Consider the following 21,596-nt stretch of genomic DNA (forward strand, 5'->3'; position numbering starts at 1 on the left):
GGTTGAAGAGACTCAAGAACGGGCATATCTGAACATTTGAATCTTATGTTGTTCATCTACCAAGCTAAGGGGTGAATTTTCATACAGACGCGTGGGCGTACGTGTGCGCACGCTACCCAGCGCGTACACATGTATGCCCGATTTTATAACATGTGTGTGCATGTTCTAAAATCGGGGGTTGGTGTGTACAAGGGGGTGCACAATTGTGCACCCTGCATGCACCGTCGCCCGTGGGCTTCCCCCTTTCCCTACCTCCTAGCCTGACCTTCCCACCCCTTCCCCTAGCCTTTTCGCACCCTAACCTAACCCCCCCCCAAACTGTTATTTCACCTTTTGCACCTGCCTGGAGGCAGGCGATCCTCCGACACAGCAGCAAATGGCCACTGTGGCCCCGCTCCCGGACCGCCCCTTTTGTAAAGCCCCGGGACTTAGATGAGTCCCGGGCCTTTATAAAATAGACCCGGCACGCATAGGGCTTTTAAAATCAGCCCCAACGTATTTATATATTACATCTTTACGCTCTCTACTTTGACATGTTTGTGGATTGATGTCTAGTTCAATTAGAGACATTGTGAAGACTGGACTTGTTATAGTTTAAAAAAAAAAAAAAGGTTTCAAAAATTATCATGGCAGATGACAAGTGTGAGGGTTGTGTTGAAGTAAATGATTCTACTTTTGAGCCGCATTTGATGCCGTTTTAACTTTTTTAAAAAGCTGTTTGTTCACGAAATGTTTTTGTTTTTTTGAATTTGATAAAGTGTTTACTTTTCAGCTTTTTTAATTTAAGGTTTGGTAGGTGGTGAATTGGATTTGCTCCTTTATTTTTTGCTTAGTATATACTTTGTACATAATTAATGGAAGGTTTCCCTGCATTTGTCATTCATATTTAACACAATGCTTTCTATTTTCAAAAACCCTAGTGCTGTATTTCTCATGTGTATAAATATAATCTCAGGAGTGTATAATATTTATATAATGTATTTCTATAATGTCCTGTTAGTGTTTTAATGTTATATTAAACATCAGCACTTTAATATAGTCAATGATCTACATGTTGCTCTGTTCACTACAGAGACAATGCCCTCAACATTCTAACACATAGTTCTACAATACGTTATTTACAAGAGATATGCTAATAACAAACACCAGTGCTTTTTTGACTTTGATACACAAGATTAGAAGGCTGGACATTTTTCATAGAGGGTTACAACCATACAATATATTCAGTCCGTTGTCTGCTTTTGTTCTAGCTGCTGCTTTATCATGTGTTTTAATTCTTTTGACTATCTGTGATTTTATTTCTGTTTCTAATCTTTGTTCTTTTCCTTTAGCCTACTATTTTGTAACAGTTATCATACTTACATTTTTAAACAATTGCAGAAATGTAGTTTTGCAGTGCAGTTATGGATATAAGCTTGCGTGTAGCGGTGGCTTAAACACAATTACTCTGCTAGAAAAACTCTGTCTGTCTAATACTGCTTTCCAACAGCTGAGACAAGCATACTAAACTCTATTAGAAATAGTCATGTAGTTCTCAGCAGTGCTTTCATTGTGTAACAGAGCCTGATAATACTGAATTGGCAGGGATGCTACATATGTATTTCCATTTCTTTTTACTGAAATACACATTTTTTTTTACTATTGGTATGCTGCAAGTTTAGGAGAGTATGGTCAACGTGACTGTCCCCTTTGTCCGCTTAAGAATAGCAACCCCTTCCTCATGTGTGACCCCTTCTAAACTCTGCCCGTTCACAGCGATGATCTGATCACCCCTCTTCAGGCGGCCATCTTCTGCTGCTGCACCCTACAAGCATAAGAAACTGCTTAGAACTCCAAATCTGTGTTAACTTGCTTGCATAAACTGCACAAAATAAGAACTGTGACAAATTATGTTAATCGCATTGTTAATCAGTTTGATAGTGATAAACTTCATGCCCAATACCACTGTCTGCAAAAGATTCTGCTGAACAAGAAAAATCAGATTCCTGCTGCCAATGTATGTGCAAATGCTGCTCTTTGTACGAATGCTTTTCTTCATCTCTTTTAGCTAAGTAGGTTCAGTTTCTGCTCATTAAAACCATGCCGATGCTCATGTCTCCGTTCTGACTAGACACACTATTTTATCAGTAAGAAGGAGGCTGTATGCAGTTAACATATTTTTCTCCCTTCCTATTTGAGTAACATGTACAAGAACAGAATATATACATTGGGATGTACATAGTAGACATTACAATAGAGACCAATTGTTTTTGATTGACAATTGTTTATATATAATTGAAGACATGCATTTGTATATTTCTGTGTCTCAGAATGGGTTAACCATCACAAAAATGAATAAATAGGTCAAGGGCCATGACTTTTACAACCTTTTTTTTTTAAACTTTGCAAATTTAACAGTCTCTCTCATTAAAATGTACTTGTCTCTCAAAATATAGATTATTTTTAATGGAATACCGCTTCCGAAAGAGCTGAAGCAATGTGGTGGACTGATAATCATCTTTGACTTTTCACCTCAGGCCATGAACTAATAAATCAATTCCTGACCACAAATAATGAATGGTTCTGAGTATTGTCTAAGCCTGAGCCTTTACCTTGGCAAATACTGTCTTCACATAAATAGGCAAGTCACCATGAGGGCTTCCATATCCTCCTACAATACTGAAGCCCAGACCATCAGGTCCTCTGTCCAGAGTAATGGTCTTATACTGGGGAGGTCTACAATAGAGAAAAAGATGTAAACAAATTAGGATTGTATTACAGGAGGACATTTTCAAAGGAATTCTCCACAGTAAATGGGTGATTATCAATGGAGAAAGCCCCTTTCAAAATTGTTCCACCCTCCAGTGTAGGAAAAGAGGCAGTGCTGGTGATGGGGCCAGAACCATGCGTGGAAAGTAAACACAGGAAGTTTATACTTTATTCTTAGCATGTTCTTTCTGGCAGGGAGTCTGCATCTGTAAATTTTGCAGGGTACTTATGCACATGGAGTCCCTGCCATGCAAAACATTTTCAAAGGGAAACGTCCCATGGGTATCCATAGACCTGCAACCTCCCAACAGGCTTTGAAAATCTGACCCATAAAGCCTCATTTTTCAATAGAGTATATACATTGAAATGATGTCAATGAAAAAATTCTTATGATTTCTATGATCAACTACAAATCTATTTAGAGAAGACTGGCAGACCTACAATGGCATCAAAGGGAGGACACTAATAGATCTATGTACTAAAACTGGCAGGTCTCAGGCCCTTCAGCAGGGATTAAAGTCTTTGAAGCGCCGTATAACTTAGTTTTGAGACACTATGGAAAGCCATAGCAGCAGTGCATCTCTCCTTCTCAGGGCAAATTCAACAATTATCCACTCAGCTGAATACGGTATCTTCTTCAATGAAATCCTAGATAACAGAGTTGCGGACTAAAATGAAACTGTATGAAGACAGATTGAAGAAACTGGAACTTAATGAGTTTTTGATGCTTAAGGATAATTTGACATTGCACAGTAAAGGTGAAAATTTAGAAAATTTGATCAGATGTAGGAATTTGCATCTGATCAATTTTTTGAAAATGTTCTGTATCAGCTTATGATGTGTTTAAGAGGTATTTGCTCGAGGTCTTAAAAGTGCTGGAATGTCATTCCCTCCTCTGTCTAAAATGTATTACCTCACTCAGGCTAAGAGGAAAGTTATGGAGAGGCAGTAATCCCAGTTGTCCTTACTCTTGACATAGTAACATAATAAATGAGAGCTGATGAAGACCCAAATGGTCTATAGTCTGCTCAGCAAGTTATTTAGGGTTGCGATTGCTGCTCTGTGCAGGCTACTCCTGTACTTTCTATTAAGGGTAGTAACTGCTGCTGCTTTATACGGTTACCCCATACTTTCTAATAAGAGTAGTTAGCTGCAGTTCTGTGCAGAAAAGTTATACTTAAAGTTACCACAGGTTACTAGGTTGTTGGTTTTTTTTATTTCCATCCTCTAGCCACTAGGGATTCTGTGTTTTTGTCCCATGTTCCTTTTGAATTCTATTTAAAAAAAACAAAAAACTGTATCATGATTATAGGCTGCACCATTCCACATGATACTCCTCCATTACTACAATTTGATTCTTATTCCATACCAATTGCAAAAAATGCCCGCAATCTTGGCATACTATTGGACTCTACCCTTTTGACGCGCACTCATAAAAAACACAGCTGTTCATTCTTCAAACTGTCTCCTTCACCACTTGAAACCTCTGCTAGAAGCATACACTTTTAGGATTGTATTGCAACCATTAATCATCACTTTCCTAAACTTCTGTAACACCCTCTACAATGATCTTCCATATTCCACACTCAGGCCATTACAGATAGTTCAAAGCTCCACTGCACACCTTCTTACTGGTCTTAATAGTTGAGAACATATTATACCAATTCTTCAATCCCTACATTGGCTCCCTATTCAGTGTCATATTCAATATAAATTAACATATATTATACACAACTTTATACATCATGTCTCATCACCATGGATCAGTAGCACTTTCAAACCTTTCGACACTCCCAAAAAAAAAATTACAATCAGCATCCCAAACATTCTTGGACATTTCCTCCCTATGCTCTGCTAGATTATCAATCACATGTGAGTAAGCCTTTTCACTCTCTGGCTCAATTTTGTGGAATTTACTCCCTCAGCACCTGCGAACGATCCAAAGAAATTTAAGAAAGCCCTAAAAACATATCTGTTTGTGGCTGCTTTTGCCCTTAATCCTACTGTTCGTCAGGTACTTCCTCAATGACAGTTTCAATTTTGCATGCCATTCAGTTTTGCTTAACCGGCATTAGCACAGTACATATTAAGTCTGCTCTATTTGTCCATGATTGATTTATATTTAACTGTTATGTGTGCTTTTATGTTTCCCACCCCGAATTCTGAAGGGTACAGGATATAAATGCTTTTAAATAAATAAATAAATGAATATTAACGTACTTGCCTTCACCACCTCTTCCAGGAAGGCATTCCATCTATCCACAACCCTTTCCATGAAGAAATATTTCCTGACATTGTTCCTGAGTTTCTCCCCTTGGAGTTTCATATCATGACCCCTAGGTCTACAGCATATTTTCCCTCAGAAAAGCTTCAATTCTTGTGCATCATTAATATCTTACATGTATTTAAAAGTCTGTATTATCTCTCCCCTGTCTCTTCTTTCCTCCAGAGTATAGATATCTCGTAAGTCTTTTGATGTTTTCTGGTTGCCTCTCTCTGGACTGCTTCTATTCTGAATCTATCCTTTTTTAGATTAGGTACCAAATGATGCCTCACCCACAACCTGTATAGGTGTATTATCATCTCCTTTAGCATCCCTATAGCTTTAGTCACTGTCTTGCAACATTGGTTCACTACATTCAGAGCATCAGATGCTATCATCCTGAGGTCTCTCTCCCAGTCTATGGACATTGGTCTTTTGCTACCTCCCTTCAATCGCAAACTTTACCTTCTAACCCTTCTGCAATATCACCTTAATTGGATTTTTAGAGAGGTTAGATAATGATGCAGTGTCAACCTTTGACACTACTTCTTCAGTCAGACCTTAGATCAGAGAGGGAGCTCAAACATCTTTAAGATTTAGAGATGCTACCTTTTTGTATTGTAAGATTTCTATGTTTTCAGAAGTGGCAGGGAATGTGGAAAGGAAAAGGAAACAGTGTTTATTTTTCAGATCTAAATTGTTTTAATTGGGTGCCTCTTTTAATCTATGGTTTCCGTGTAAATGTATTGTTAATTTTCAGGGGGGTTCATTATATATTCTTTGACTTACCTCCACTGTCAGTCTTGTTTATTAGTAAGTTATTTATACATTTTAGAATAGCTAACTGCTAATGTGCCTTACGACTTATTGTAGGATGTATAGAAGCTGCTGCTGTCCAGTCTTTTCGGATTTCCTCTATTATTTTTTTGAATTTTCTTCCTAAGGTTGATTCCCCTCCCTTTAGCGGTAAACTATTGTTATAAGACTTCTAACATTAATGATTTTCTTTATTTAATGTTAGCTACGGTATTGTGTTAGCACTCTTACAGAATTTCTGTTGGAAAGTGTACAGCTTATTCTTATACTTTGGAAATTATAAATACAAACGTATAACACTCGCCCCATAAAAAAATAAACTCATAAAAATGAGAGTCCAAAAGTGAAAAAAAATAGGGATGCAGAATCTTTGAACTTTTTTTTCCAGAAGCATGATGATTATGCTTACAGGCCTTCCTTTGGGGTACAGAAGACATTACATTTAATGTTCATTGTAAACCGAGGTGATGTTTACTAACAAGCCGTGGTATATAAAAACCCTTAAATAAATAAATACATAAATAACATTTTGGATATAAGACAAAATACTTTTTCTGAGGTATGCTAATTTCTATTTTGAATGACATTCTTGTTCTACCTTCTAGTGAACAGCATACCTATTTTTATTCATTAACTTCACATTGTTTGTTTAATGAAGTTTTCAAACTGTTCTCCAAGTGCTAAGTCACAGACAGGGTCATTCTTTATTCTGAGAGGGATCATTATTGCATGCTTTAGGGCCTTACTGCACGCGATAAAGCTCTACCACATGCGATAACAGCCTCATCTAGGCGATGCCATGCTAAATTAGGGGAAGGGGAGGAGTGTGGGCCAGACTGGGGCGGGGTTATAGCCTGCCAGCGCTGCTGGCGATAATGTGGAAAACATTATCGCCGGCAGCGCCACAGGAAATAACACCACTTTTTCCCGTGGCACTATGGGGGCAATTGTGTATGGCACGACCACACCGTGGTGGGCAAAACCACACTGCCGCGATGCCGCCAGCTGCTCACTATCGCCCCCGCCCCTTTTTTTTTTTTTTTTGTGACTCAGCATTCTGCTATAAATATGATGAATGATGAATCTAGGGGAGAATGTGCTAAAGACTATAGAAAATGCAGAAAACCTGAAACTTCTTACTAAGTAGGCTGGCAATGTAGTTTAATGGATGAGAGCTCAGCATCGTGAAACCTGGAACACAGCTTTAATCCTAACCCTAATAAAAGCTTCTATCATATTTTTAGTTTTAGTAAGATTTTTTCTAGGATTTTCACATATGAAAACAGCTATAGCACTAAACCTGCTTCAACATGCTGCTAGCAATAGAATTCTAGTGGGTTTCTAAGCACTGTAAACTCTACAAGTAGAGCATAAAACCAGGATTTAAAATTGATTTCATGGTATGAGAATCATATCAATGACCACAAATGTAGCATGACTATATTTATTTTCTTTTCAGTATATTTTCATAATGACATAGTAGTTAATTCTTTTTGTAAAAATTGCAATAAAACTCTATCCCAGGCAGTCAACTCCAGTCCTCAAGAACCACAAACAGGCCTGGTTTTCAGGATATCCAGAATGAATATGCACGAAATCTATTTACATACGACAAAAGCAGTGCATGAACATTTATGTCATGCATATCTGCTACAGATATCCTGAAAACTAGACCTCTTTATGGCTCTTGAGGACTGGAGTTGGCCACTCCTGCTCTATCCATTCCATTCAAAATAAATTAAGGAAACTAGAAAAACAAACTAGTAGAAATTCCTCCTGATATAATTCATTTAATATGGCTCTCAGAAATGTATGTTTCAGTTCCTTGCATTTCTATTAAGAGTGTGCTTGGAAATGTTAATTGTCTCTGATTTTATAAGTCTTATACCTAGGTGCCTATTTTGTGCTTTTGGAGTTAACGCAAGTGATTTAACTTTGGCTGTATGTTTGTGTACAATTTCTTGCATTTCTATTAAAAACCAGCGCTTGGAAATTTAATTTTTCTCTGACTTTATATTCCACCTCATCTTCTCATATAAACTTTTGAAAGACAGAGGCTTTATTTCCTGGGGTTCTACTCAGTTAAAATAGTCTCTTTCCTCAATCAGTTCTACCTAATTACCCACTTGGTTCTCGTTCTTCCATTCATACCCTTTGTGATTTTACCCTAAGCCTCTTACTTGTTTTGTCTGTTTGTCTAGTCCGTGATTTTGACTAGATAGTCCCTGCTTTATGGAGCCGACAATCTCTTATGTTTATCTACACAGTACTGCATACATCTGGTAGTATAAGATAAACTTAATAATAATATTTCAGAAGACCCTGAATACCACAGATGCTCACCCCAAATCATCTTGAAAAATGCTGCTTGAGGTCAGTCCAGAAAAATTGAGACTGGATCCAGCTGGCTCTTGAGGATGATTAGTTACTACGCTTACATCTCCTCCAGCCACCACCTATGGGGAATTGTGAATAGAAGGAGGAAGGCAAAAGATGCATAAGTACCATAATATACAGTATCTTAGTAACAGTTTGAATACTTGAAAGCTACTGTTTAAGGTAATCTGATATGTTCCAATCTCACTTTGACCTGCCATATAAGAAAGGATAAAAAATACTAGATGATAAGGTAAAAGCAAAGATTTGAAAAGCTGCAAATCTCTATAAGATTCTATTCACTGTTATTATGCTTATAGAATAAAAAATGAATCCTGAATAGTTTTCAGGCATGTTGCCTTCACTGATAAACGTTTTTGGCACTTAATTATAGCTATATGTGCTCCAAAATTAATCAGAAATACCCTGAACCCATGTCACAAAGCTATAAGAACATAAGAAATGCCATGCTGGGTGAGACCAAGGTCCATCAAGCCCAGCATCTTGCCTCGGACAGTGGTTATTCTGGTCCCAAGTACCCAAGTTACACACTATTCCACCAAAACCTGAAATCAACAAGTTCAAGTATTACATTCAGTGCTTTTATCAATAATAATAATAAATGTATTTTGTTGATGACACTCTGCTCCTAAATCTTGATTAGCTAGTCTCTTGTCATATATGGGTGTCTAGCCCAACCAGGACTTGTTTCAACCCTGATATTTGTCATTAATGAGTGGAGCAAGTAAAACATTACTTACCTGTAATAGGTATTTTCTGAGGACAGCAGTTCACCAGTTACATAGTTGGATGACATCATACTGATCATGCTGAACTGGACATTCTCTTCCAGAGCTTTCTAGGACATTCTTCAGCTCCACTAAGCACTTGCAAAAGATCCTGTGCAGCCATGCACTTGTAGCATGCCTTAGTTCAATTATTAACCTAATGAGCTCAATTCTAGAAGGTATGGAGGATGAAGATTTATGACTAAACAGCAACTTCATAGAACACCGATTCCCAACCTTCATACAACTGGGAATTCCTAGCTAAGGGATGGCCTCAGAATAAAGTCAGGATGATACAACTGTCTCCCAAAATGGCAGGTCAACTATTTTAGTTGAATTAGAACTTCCTTTCTTTTCTTTAAATGAAAGGTCAACTCAGAACAAAAATGGGGCCAAATGAGGCTTGAGTTGGGTTCTAATTCTCAAAGACACTCTGTAGGAAGTCACTGCTAAACGCTGAGATAGGAATGTGTGGACTGAACTCCACATTGCAGCCTTCCATATCTTTTCAAAGGTTGACCTTACATGGGCTACCGATGCAGACATAGCTCTGATATTATGAGGCTTGATGTGCCCCTCTAAGGTAAAACCTGCTTGGGAATAAGCAATGCGCATGCAATCTGCTATCTAATTAGAGTCCTCTTTGATATGGCTATCCCAGTCCTGTTAGAGAAAAACGAAACAAAAAGCTGGGTGGACTTTCTAAGATCTTTAGCCCACTCCAGGTAGAAGGTTACAACTCTCTTGCAGTTCAAAGTGTGAAGGCCTTATTCACCTTTGCTGGCATAGGGCCTCAGGAAAAATGTTGGTCTTTTGACTGACTGGTTAAGATAGAAGTATGACTGTTACGATCCTGCTCGCGGAGCCCATCCCGCGAGCAGGCTCTCCACTCACCACTCCGACACCGCCAGTTCCCCGTTGATGCGGCCTTCGCCGCCCCAGACCGCCATCTCTGCTACCGGACGCCCGACCCAATGCTGCCGAATGCAGTGTGAAGCCGCCGCCGCTGACTCCATCTTCATGGCCTTAGTGCCTCCACTCCTTTGCGACTTTGAGCTGCTGCCAGGATCTCCTCTTCACGGCTGAGAAGCCACTGCCGCTGAGAAGTCAAGCCCTACTCCAAAAATCCTGAAAATCAAGCTAGGGCTTATTTTCAGGGTAGGGTTTATTATTGGAGAAACACAGTATATAGAAACATGGAAATGATGGCAGAAAAGGACCTCATAGCCTACCAGTTTCCCATATTTATCAGTTACTCAGTCCAAGGTCAGGGCTTATGTTTGTTACTGTTTGAGTCCAATTTCCTTCCCCTCCCCTCCTCCGCCATTGAAGCAGACTAATGTTGGAGTTGCATCAGAAGTGTAGTATCAGGCTTTTTAGTTAAGAGTAGTATCCGTCGCAACAAGCAAGTTACCCCTATGCTTATTTGTTATCCCAGACTGTACAGTTCGATGTCCTTGTTGGTTGTTGACTGAATTCCATTCTTCTCTTCCCCCTGCCATTGAAACAGCGAGCATTGATGGAGTTGCATCACATTATGAAGGCTTATTTGTTAAGGGTAGTATCCGTCACACCAGCAAGTTATCCCCAAGCCTCTTACTTCATTCCTCTCCCCCTTGCCTTTAGGGATCCACAGTCTTTATCCCATGCCCTTTTGAAATCTTGCAGTGTTTGTCTTCACCACCTCCTCTAGCAAGGCATTCCAGGCATCCACCACCCTCTCTGTGAAGAAATATTTCCTGACATTGATTCTGAGTCATCCTCCCTGGAGTTTCATTTCATGATCCCTAGTTCTGTTGGATTCTTTCCAGGGAAAAAGTTTGTTGTTGATCGTGCATCATTAAAACCTTTCAAGTATCCGAAGGTCTGTATTATATCTCCTCTGTTCCTCCTCTTCTCCAGAGTATACATATTTCGGTCCTTCAACCTCTCCTCATAAGTCATTTGATGGAGACCTCCCACCATTTTGGTCACCCTTCTCTACCGCCTCCAACCTGTCTCTGTTCCTTTTGAGATATGGTCTCCAGAACTGAACACAGTACTCCAGGTGAGGCCTCATCAAGGACCTGTGTACAAGGGGATTATCACTTCCTTTTTCTTACTAGATATTCCTCTCCCTATGCAGTCCAACATTCTTCTAGCCATCTTTAGATCACTGGACACTATCACCCCAAAGTCTCTCTCCTGTTCCATGAATAGCAGTGCTTCACCCCCCATTGCATACATTTCCTTTGGTTTACCACATCCCAGATTCATGACTCTACTGGGCATTATATCCCAGTTGCCAAATCTTCAACCACTCTTCAAGCTTCCTTAAATCACGCCTCATTCTCTCTACTCCTTCCGGCGTGTCCACTCTGTTGCAGATCTTCGTATCATCTGCAAATAGACAAACTTTACCTTCTATCCCTTCCGCAATGTCGCTCACAAAGACGCTTAACAGAACCGGTCCCAACACTGATCTCTGTGGCATTCCACTTAACACTCTCTCTTCAGAGTAGGTTCCATGTACCATTATACTCTGTCTTCTAACCGTCAATCAATTTGTAATCCACATCACCACCTTGGCGCTCACTCCAATGCTTCTCATTTTGTTTATGGTTCTTCTATGCGGGACATCCAAATGGCAGATGAAATTTAATGTGGATAAGTGCAAGGTGATGCATATAGGGAAAAATAACCCATGCTATAATTACACAATGTTGGGTTCCATATTAGGTGCTACAACCCAAGAAAGAGATCTAGGTGTCATAGTGGATAACACATTGAAATCGTCGGTGCAATGTGCTGCGGCAGTCAAAAAAGCAAACAGAATGTTGGGAATTATTAGAAAGGAATGATGAATAAAACGGAAAAAGTCATAATGCCTCTGTATCGCTCCATGGTGAGACTGCACCTTGAATACTGTGTACAATTCTGGTCGCCACATCTCAAAAAAGATATAATTGCGATGGAGAAGGTACAGATAAGGGCTACCAAAATGATAAGGGGAATGGAACAACTCCCCTATGAGGAAAGACTAAAGAGGTTAGGACTTTTCAGCTTGGAGAAGAGACGACTGAGGGGGGATATGATAGAGGTGTTTAAAATCATGAGAGGTCTAGAACGGGTAGATGTGAATTGGTTATTTACTCTTTCGGATAGTAGAAAGACTAGGGGGCACTCCATGAAGTTAGCATGGGGCACATTTAAAACTAATCGGAGAAAGTTCTTTTTTACTCAACGCACAATTAAACTCTGGAATTTGTTGCCAGAGAATGTGGTTCGTGCAGTTAGTATAGCTGTGTTTAAAAAAGGATTGGATAAGTTCTTGGAGGAGAAGTCCATTACCTGCTATTAAGTTCACTTAGAGAATAGCCACTGCCATTAGCAATGGTTACATGGAATAGACTTAGTTTTTGGGTACTTGCCAGGTTCTTATGGCCTGGATTGGCCACTGTTGGAAACAGGATGCTGGGCTTGATGGACCCTTGGTCTGACCCAGTATGGCATTTTCTTATGTTCTTATGCCAAAGGCTTTACTAAAATCCAACTAAATCATATTGAGTGCTCTTCCCAGATCCAATTCTCTAGTCATCCAATTAAAGAAATCAAACAGATTCATCTGACAGGATCTTCCCCTGGTGAATCCATGCTGTCGCAGATCGAGCAAGCCGCCAGATTGTAGGTAGTTCACTATCCTTTCTTTCAGCAGAGTCTCCATTAATTTTCCTACCACCGAGGTGAGGCTAACCGGTCTGTAATTTCCAGCCTCCTCTCTGCTCCCACTCTTGTGAAGCAGGACCACCACCGCTCTTCTCCAGTCATTCGGCACCACTCCAGTTTCAAGGGATCTATTGAACAGGTCATTCCGCGGACCCCCCAGTACATCTGGCCCCATGGCTTTGTCCACTTTCAGTTTTCCTAGCTCTTCCCATACATTCTCTTCGTAAATGGCCTTGTTAACCAGTAATGGTTCTTCTCCAGGGTCTTCCTTAGTGAACACTGAACTGAAGTATTTGTTTAATATTTCTGCCTTTTCTTTGTTTCCTTCCACATATTGATCCTTTTCACCTTTCAGTTTCACTATACCACTTTGGACTGTTCTCCTTTCTCTGATGTATCTGAAAAAAGCTTTGTCACCTCTCTTTACCTCTTTAGCAATCCTTTCTTCCACCAGAATTTTTGCTTTCCTGATTACTTTTTTTGTCTCTTTCAGTTTAACCAGATATTCTTCCCTGTGTTCTTCATTTTGGGATCCTTTATATTTCTCGAATGCCGTTCTTTTTATTTTTATTTTATCAGCCACCTACTTTGAGAACCAGATGGGTTTCCTATTTCTCTTGATTTTGTTTACTTTTCTAACGTAAATATTAGTTGCCTTTGTAATTGCTCCTTTTAGTTTGGACCATAGTTGTTCCACCTCTCCATTTTCTCCCAGTCTTCAAGTTCCATCTCCAGGAATTTTCCCATTTCAGCAAAGTCTGTATTTTTGAAGTTCAAAACTCGGGTCTTCGTGTGACTTCTCCGTATCCTATTTGCAATATCAAACCAAACCATTTGATGATCACCAACAATCAGCACATCTCCCTCCCTTCCCACCTTTTGGATGTCTTCAATCAGCTCTCTGTCTAGTTCTTCAGTTTTGAGTTGGAGGACTGTAAACCACTCCAGTAAAAATGGATGCACATCCTCTTTTTTTTTTTAAGGACAGCCTATAAGGCTTCTTCTCTACCCCCTATTCCTTGCAGTTCAGTTGCCTGGATATTGTTTTTGACATAAAGAGCTACTCCTCCCCCTTTTCTGTCCTCTCTGTCCTTCCTTAACAAGTTATAGCCCGGTATGGCCACATCCCAATCATGAGATTCCGTGAACCATGTCTCCATTACAGCAACAACTTCCAAGTCCGCCTCCACCATTAGGGCTTGCAGGTCTGGGATTTTATTACCCAGACTATGAACATTTGTGCTCATAGCTGTCCAATTTCTCTTGTTCTGTTTACTGCTTTTCTTGAACTTGTTTTTTTCCTTGTTCAGCTGGCTTTTATCCTCTTTACCCTTATCCCTTGTTTTTTTATTTGTTTTGTTGTTGGTGGTGTTGGTATTGGGAGGTGACATTCCAATGCTCTCCTGCCACCCCTGCCGTTTAGTTTAAATGTCTTATGGCATAGGATTTGAATTTATCCCTTAGTATCCTTTTTCTTTCCATAGATAGATGTAAGCCATCTTTGACATAGAGCTCTTTTCTGATCCATAAATTGCCCCAGCCTCCAATATACCCAAAACTTTGTTCCTTGCACCAAGTTTTGAGCCATGTATTGAATTTATGTATCTGATTTAGTCTCTCTTTCCCCTTTCCATGAACAGGTAAGACTTCTGAAAAGGCAATAGTCTTTGCCATGTGACTAATTTGCTTCGCCAGAGACTGGATCGCTCCATGTATCGCTCCATGGTGAGACCGCACCTTGAATACTGTGTACAATTCTGGTCGCCGCATCTCAAAAAAGATATAATTGCGATGGAGAAGGTACAGAGAAGGGCTACCGAAATGAGCTTGGAGAAGAGACGACTGAGGGGGTATATGATAGAGGTGTTTAAAATCATGAGAGGTCTAGAACGGGTAGATATGAATCGGTTATTTACTGTTTCGGATAGTAGAAAGACTAGGGGACACTCCATGAAGTTAGCATGGGGCACATTTAAAACTAATCGGAGAAAGTTCTTTTTTACTCAATGCACAATTAAACTCTGGAATTTGTTGCCAGAGAATGTGGTTCGTGCAGTTAGTATAGCTGTGTTTAAAAAAGGATTGGATAAGTTCTTGGAGGAGAAGTCCATTACCTGCTATTAAGTTCACTTAGAGAATAGCCACTGCCATTAGCAATGGTTACATGGAATAGATTTAGTTTTTGGGTACTTGCCAGGTTCTTATGGCCTGGATTGGCCACTGTTGGAAACAGGATGCTGGGCTTGATGGACCCTTGGTCTGACCCAGTATGGCATTTTCTTATGTTCTTATGTTCTTACCAGTTGGATGCTGTTTCTAGCAAGGTCATTGGTTCCCAGATGGATGATAATATCATCTTTCATCTTTGATTGTATTGATTATTTGAATAGCGTTTTTACTGGCCGAAGAACAACCCTATCCGTAAGATATTCAGGGCTAGATCATTTTTAGATTTAAATGTTGACATAAACAATTTAATGTGCAAGTGATTCTTTACTGCTAACCAATATAATGAATATAAAATTGGGCTACTATGCTCTCAGTACACCAAATTAGAAAGAAGCCTTGCTGTAATGTTCTGAATGTGTTGTAATTTCTTTGCCCGCTTCTAGGACAAGCCATTGAATAAGATCAAGCAATAATTAAATATGCAACATTACCAATGCTGGCACAAGTGTTGCTAGGTCACTAGTGTTAAACAAGTAACATTATGTGTTTTAAAAGCCACAATTGATTAAATACTTTTTGGAGATTGCAGCAATCTGCACCTCCAATGAGAGCTTTGAATCAAGCCAGATCCCAAGAATGCATACTTTATCACTTCTAAGTAAAGACATATCATCATAACATAGCTGGTGACCTGGATCAGGAACCATCTACCACATTAACAACTCCTCAGTTTTATCTGGGTTCAGGTTGAGCCTATTCTCCAACAACTAAGTTGAGATTCCTTTTAAGCATTCATTAACGTTCTTAACAACTATAACTTGCTCCTTATCCCTGCCTCATGTAAAATATAATTTGATATCCTCTGCAAACAGATGATAGCCAATTTTATACTGCTGGATAATGCTGCATAAATGTCTAATATAAATTAGGGATGTGCATTCATTTGCTTTTTTTAGGCCATTTATTTCCATCGATGTGCGCGTATCTCCAAACGGTACGTGTGAGCGCCCACTGGAATACGTGCATACCAGTTTTGAGCGCGTACCTGCCAAGAGGGAGATATGAGTACATGGCTCGAAATGAATGGCCGACAAATGCACATCCCTAATATAAATGTTAAATTACACAGGAGATAATGCTAACTCATGTGGTATACCCGCAGGTCAATAACCACAGATTTGATCTTGCTGCCCCCATGGTTACCCTTTGGCTCCTTGTTTTACAGGAAAGATATAAACCATTAACACTTTTCCTCTCATTCCCAATACTTCCAGTTGTTGAATAACAGACTGTGGTTTATAGTATCAAATGCAGAGGAAAGATCCACATGTATAACCCTGCAGTTTTGCCTTAAGTTTATGCCTGAGGTTATTTAACAATGCCACTATCAATGTTTCCATATTTCTTCTAGATCTAAAACCAAATCTGTGAGTGTCAAAAAATGCCAAGTCATCAAAAAATCCAAATAATTAAATATGCTACCTTCTTAATAATCTTCCTTAAATAAGGCAGGTTTGAAATCTGTTCCAAGTTTTTCTTTTTCTTTAGATCAGAGGCTTGGAGGCATTTCTAGAGATGAGAGGTAGGGGAAAGACTTAGCTGCCCAAAACATGGCTTTACTAAAGGGTCGGGGTGTGGGCGGGGCACAGGCGGAGACAGAGGCCTCCAACACAGCGTCCATTGCCGCTGTGTCGGTGGATCGCGTGCTGGCAGGCTGCTGGCGCGCGCAACCTGCGTCTGCCTCCAGGCAGGTGCAAAAGGTTTGACAAAGGTCAGAGGGGGTAGGTTAGGTTAAGGGAAAGGGAAGTTCCCTTCCAGGCCGTTCTGATTTTGGAGCGGCCTGGGAAGGAACGGGGGAAGGCAGCGCGGCTCGGCGTGCGCACAATTGTGCACCCCCTTGCGCTCACTACCCCTGATTTTATAACTTGTGCACGTCTGCGCGTGCAAGTTATAAAATCGGGTGTACATGTGTGCGCGCCAGGTAGCGTGCGCACATGTACGCCTGCGCGCTGCTTTGAAATCTACCCCATATGCTGTTGAATTGTCAATAGGTTTCACATGTATTAGTGCATGTTTAAGTGCATAAAAGAACTTTCTTTTATTCCTTTATCTATCTATCTATCTATTTATTTATTTATAGGAATTTCTATTCCACCCATTTACAAATTTCTGTTCTGAGTGGATTACAACAACTTTATACAAATAAACAACATTCTCAATGAAACATTATAACAACATAAAACAATAAAACAAATGCATATACATACTTCAAAACACCCCCATATTCCCATATCCATCCTTCTCATATAAAATATAACAAAAGCACTTTAAAATATTTAATAAATAGATGAGTCTTTAAGGCTTTCCAAAATGATTTATAATCTGACAGTGAATGTAACTCTAAAGGCAACCTATTCCAGAGCACGGGGGCATCACAAGAAAAGGCCCAACGGTTAGTCTCTTTCAGTTGTATAGCTCTGGCACCAGGAGTTGCTACTAGTAAATGTTGACCTGCAGACTTCCATGAATGTGATGAAGTATACACTATCAAATACTTCTTCAAATAAACTGGAATCTCCCCCTATAAAGCATGATGTACTAAGCACAATATTTTAAACTTTATGCCTTTGAAAATTGCTACAATATATGCTAATTTTACTCACATAAATAAATCCTTTGAAAATTACTCCCTGGTTAAAAAAAATTGTGGTGTCTTTTTTTAAACAAATGCCCACTTCCCTAGCCCACACTAATCCATTCTACATGTTCCAGTTTTGGCATAATAATCTGGGGCTTAGAGTGTCTCCCTTCACATTAGTGAAGCTTGACGCTCTGCTGGTGACAGAGGTGAGCCGATCCCTAGAATAATTTTCTCTGCTGATAGAAATGCTTCCTGGGGTGATGACACTGGTACCTCTTGAAAGAGGTTAGCTCAGAGGTTGAGGAGAACAGGAGGAAAGAGAGGACCTGGCATCTTTGACCCTATTTCCAATAAGATTCCCTTTTGTATATGACATATCAGCAAACGTTTTCTGTACATCTTAACATTGCCTGGATGCATGCCGTCTTGGGAACCTGTGCTCAACAGCCATTGAAGAAGCTCTCAATACCATTTCAAAAGCATCATATACCAAGTAGATATGATGCTTTTCACAATCCTTGCTTGTGCCAAAACAAAACTAAATTTGACCTGGGGTTCTTAAAAAAGGTGTTCAGTGAAACTGTGTGTCTTCTCAAAAATGGTGTGCTAGAACTGGATAACATAGGTTTGGCAAGATGCTATGAAGGACTGAAGCACAGCATTCTGATACTGCCTTCTCCCAAAACTATCCTGAACCTTGTGCTTATGACCCAGAGACATGCACGTTAAGATGACTGTTAACATATCAGAATTTAAACCTGTGTTCCTCAATGGGTGAACAATTATTTCCCTCTTACAGGTTTGCACTACAGTAACTGAGACTAAGAACAGCATAATTTTCCTTATATATTGCCTTGACAAAGTCATAGGGAATATTTATGTGCACCATATCATGACACAATTCATTCCACTAAATACTTTGATTAAAACATTTGTTTTCTATGTTGCAGTCCCAAAACATAGCTCATTTGAATTCTCTTGGCTAGCAAGCTTCTTACCTGCAGTTCAATAGTATCCGTAGCATTTTTCAATAAACTGACAGCCTTGGAGTGTGCCATGCCCTCAGTGGATGTTCCACAAATGCTAATAATCCTATCTCCAACCTTTGGGGTTAGGGGAAAATAGTTGAAAAAATATGCTTATTATTGTGAAATTATGTCATAGATATTAACATGATACTGTAGCAACACAAACTAAATTATATGTTTTTTTAAATAGAATGGTAGGTTGTAATGCAGAATAAATGGAAGTACTGTAAACTGAATAAATGTGAAACATAAAAAAAGATAATGTACATGTACACATTAAATTAACACACTGTTTCTTAACCATAATTGAGTTTTGTTTCCTATTGAAAAAAAACCTGCATTTGTTATACACTATTTTCTAAGACATTCTTAACATTGGGAATATTAAAGAATTGGAGCAGATTATTTATTTAATTTGTAGACTGTCTTTCTGATCAACTTGCTCATGATGGTATGTTTCTATACAAGGTAATCACCACAAAAATACATGTAAAGGAGCACAAATCACACAAATAAATTAATGACAAAATACAGGTGTGTTGCCGGGATTAAAGGGTCTGCAAATTTAAAAATAAGGAGCGTAAATATGTTTATTAAAGGAGAGTAAATTCACAAGTTCAGATTATTTTTTTTTAATTTTTTAATTTATCAATTTTGCATAGTACACAAAGAATAAACTTTGTTTGATAACATTTCCATAGGTACAAGTATTCAAAATAAGAAGAAATAAAATTTGCAAAGATCACATGAGTCTAATTACATCATTGATATAATCCTTCTCATAAACTGTATCCCATCGGATTTATATAAGTAAATATGAGAGAATGGGGGCGTATTTACTAGAATTGAGAAGACTGAAAATAATACAACACAAAAAAAGAAAAACAAGACGGCGCAAGTTCTGCAGTTGGCTTTTACTAACAAGGAATTCTCTCAAATGGTCCGGGTTAAAAAATACATAAACATTATTAGAGGTTTTAACTACACATCTACACGGATATCGAAGATGAAAACTCACTCCCAGTGCCAACACTTCCGCTCTCATCGATAGGAAAACTTTTCGTCGCAATTGAGTAGGCCGAGATAAATCAGGAAACATGCGGATCAGCTGACCTAAGTATAATTCTTTCATATTCTTGAAATAAGCTTTCATTATAAAGCTAAAGTCCTGTTCCGAATATAGTGAGATAAACAATACAGCTCTCTCTGTTATCTCTATTTCAGAATTTTCCAAATACTGGGTAAGATTAGATAAATCAGGCCTATTCCCCTCCCTTAAAGAAACATTACCAGCTCTTTGAGATAAAAAGCTGATTTTTTTAACAGGAGGTATCTGATCAATTGGAATTTTTAAGGCCTCTTGAAGGTATTTCTTGAAAGTCACAATAGGTATTTCACCCAAAACTTTAGGAAAGTTCAGGAGTCTAATATTCAAGTGTCTAAGAAAATTCTCTACTTCTAATCGTCTTGAAGAAGCCAAAGAGTCCCGCACTAGGCCTGTGGATGTGTCTTGTAACTTTTTCACTTCTATTTTTAGCGTCTCAGTCACATGCACTTGTTCTTGTTGCGCCAGTAAACTGTCTTTAGACACCAAATCTAGTTTCTTTCCCAAACTTGCAATTTGAGAGGTTTGTTCCTTAATCAGTTTTGCCATACCTGCCATCATTCCCCATAGGGAATCCATCGAGACAACCTCTGGTTTGATAAATTCCTCTACTTCCAGATCGTTCAATCCAGATTGCTTAGCTGAGTCTCGTTCCTCTCCAGCCAGGGAGATCTCCCCTCCAACCGCTCCTCTCTCTGTTGGATCCGGGGCACTCAGCAGCATGGTAGTTGGTAATTGCTCCGCTTCACTGCCGCTCCTCCCTGCCAGCACAAACGCTTCGACGAGACTTCCCTCCGTCGATGTTAGTGCAGAGGCGACAGGCTTCGGCGAGGATGCAATTAGAGGTTGTTTTGGGTTCGGCGGGCTTAAGGTGATTTCCCCGGGCGAAATCGTGGCTTTTCTCCCCGAACCGCCAATGGGGCTCTCCGTCGGTTTGGGTTGTCCAGTGACGGTGTACTGAGTAATCAAACGCTGCTCCGCCACAATATCAGGGTCCGCTGGGAATACCCTGATCTTGGCCTTGCGTTTATGCGGCATAATGGTAGTTGAAAACCACTTAATCAGTGGAAAATATTTACTTTTTAGTAGAAACGGCAAGCGGGAGCAGGACAGAGACGCCGTCTAAATCGCCATCTTGGAAATGCCCCCAAGTTCAGATTATTAACAGTACATCACTAAATAGGTTTAGAAAACAGTTCGTCCCCTGACACGGGACCATGTTTCACAAAATGTTGCATCGGGAGGAACAAATGGGAATGTCTCCACTATAGCCAATAGTAAAAAAAAACGAAGACACCCAGCCAGTCATCCCATGAGCCCAGCAATGCCATCATCAGAGCCACACACAGCACCTCAACGACCAGCAACTCCACTACCTGCAGCACCAGCAGCAACAACAGTGGATCCAACAGTGCAGGTCACACTAGACTGAATTGAGAGGAGGCAGGGGCTGCAACTTCACCATAGATGGGCAGATGTGGTTCGGTTGAGGAAGGCTCAGATTGACCACACAAATGCTGTGCAGCAGCAAACAGCAGCTCTTACACAGAGCTTAACCACCGTCTCGACTTCAAAAAATAATTTGGCCACAGCGGTCATACAACTCATTCAGCATTTACCAGTCTGCATCACCATCCTCACAGGAATCCACTCAGAGAAGCAGTTCCAGGGTCTCAGGACAGCCAAGGGGTAGGCTTCCTAAACAAATGTGACCCCCAGTTAGCCAAAAGTTCCAGGAAGGAAAAGGACCAAGAAGTCAACTTGCGCCAACCAATCCTTACAAACTGAACTCAGACTTGACAGCCCCAATCAAGCCAGGCCTATCTACAGATTTCCTGCAACAGCTAGATGGATGAAGACTGTTGGGCCCATCCTGTCTTCAGACTTCCTGTGCCAGCTTGCTGGAGTGGATGGTCTACTCTCTGCCAATGTTGCCCTTATGCTTCCTTTATGTTCT

At 39.8% G+C, this 21,596-nt stretch overlaps 1 protein-coding gene across 5 annotated transcripts in view; it reads right to left on the minus strand.

The window, feature by feature from the left end:
- Positions 1 to 374: 374 nt before the first annotated feature.
- MPDZ (multiple PDZ domain crumbs cell polarity complex component) overlaps positions 375 to 21,596 on the minus strand; it is a 662,189-nt gene continuing 640,967 nt past the window's right edge. For all 5 annotated transcript variants that reach the window (XM_029605550.1, XM_029605570.1, XM_029605559.1 and 2 more), the window contains 4 exons: positions 18,505 to 18,609; positions 8,171 to 8,283; positions 2,592 to 2,715; positions 375 to 1,804 (listed from right to left, as the gene is read on the minus strand). In XM_029605550.1, coding sequence (XP_029461410.1) covers positions 1,658 to 1,804; positions 2,592 to 2,715; positions 8,171 to 8,283; positions 18,505 to 18,609 — 489 coding nt within the window. In that variant the 3' untranslated portion in view covers positions 375 to 1,657. The remainder of the gene's footprint in view (positions 1,805 to 2,591; positions 2,716 to 8,170; positions 8,284 to 18,504; positions 18,610 to 21,596) is intronic.

This window comes from Rhinatrema bivittatum, chromosome 1 (assembly GCF_901001135.1).
Source record: "Rhinatrema bivittatum chromosome 1, aRhiBiv1.1, whole genome shotgun sequence".
In the NCBI taxonomy this organism is placed as follows: domain Eukaryota; kingdom Metazoa; phylum Chordata; class Amphibia; order Gymnophiona; family Rhinatrematidae; genus Rhinatrema; species Rhinatrema bivittatum.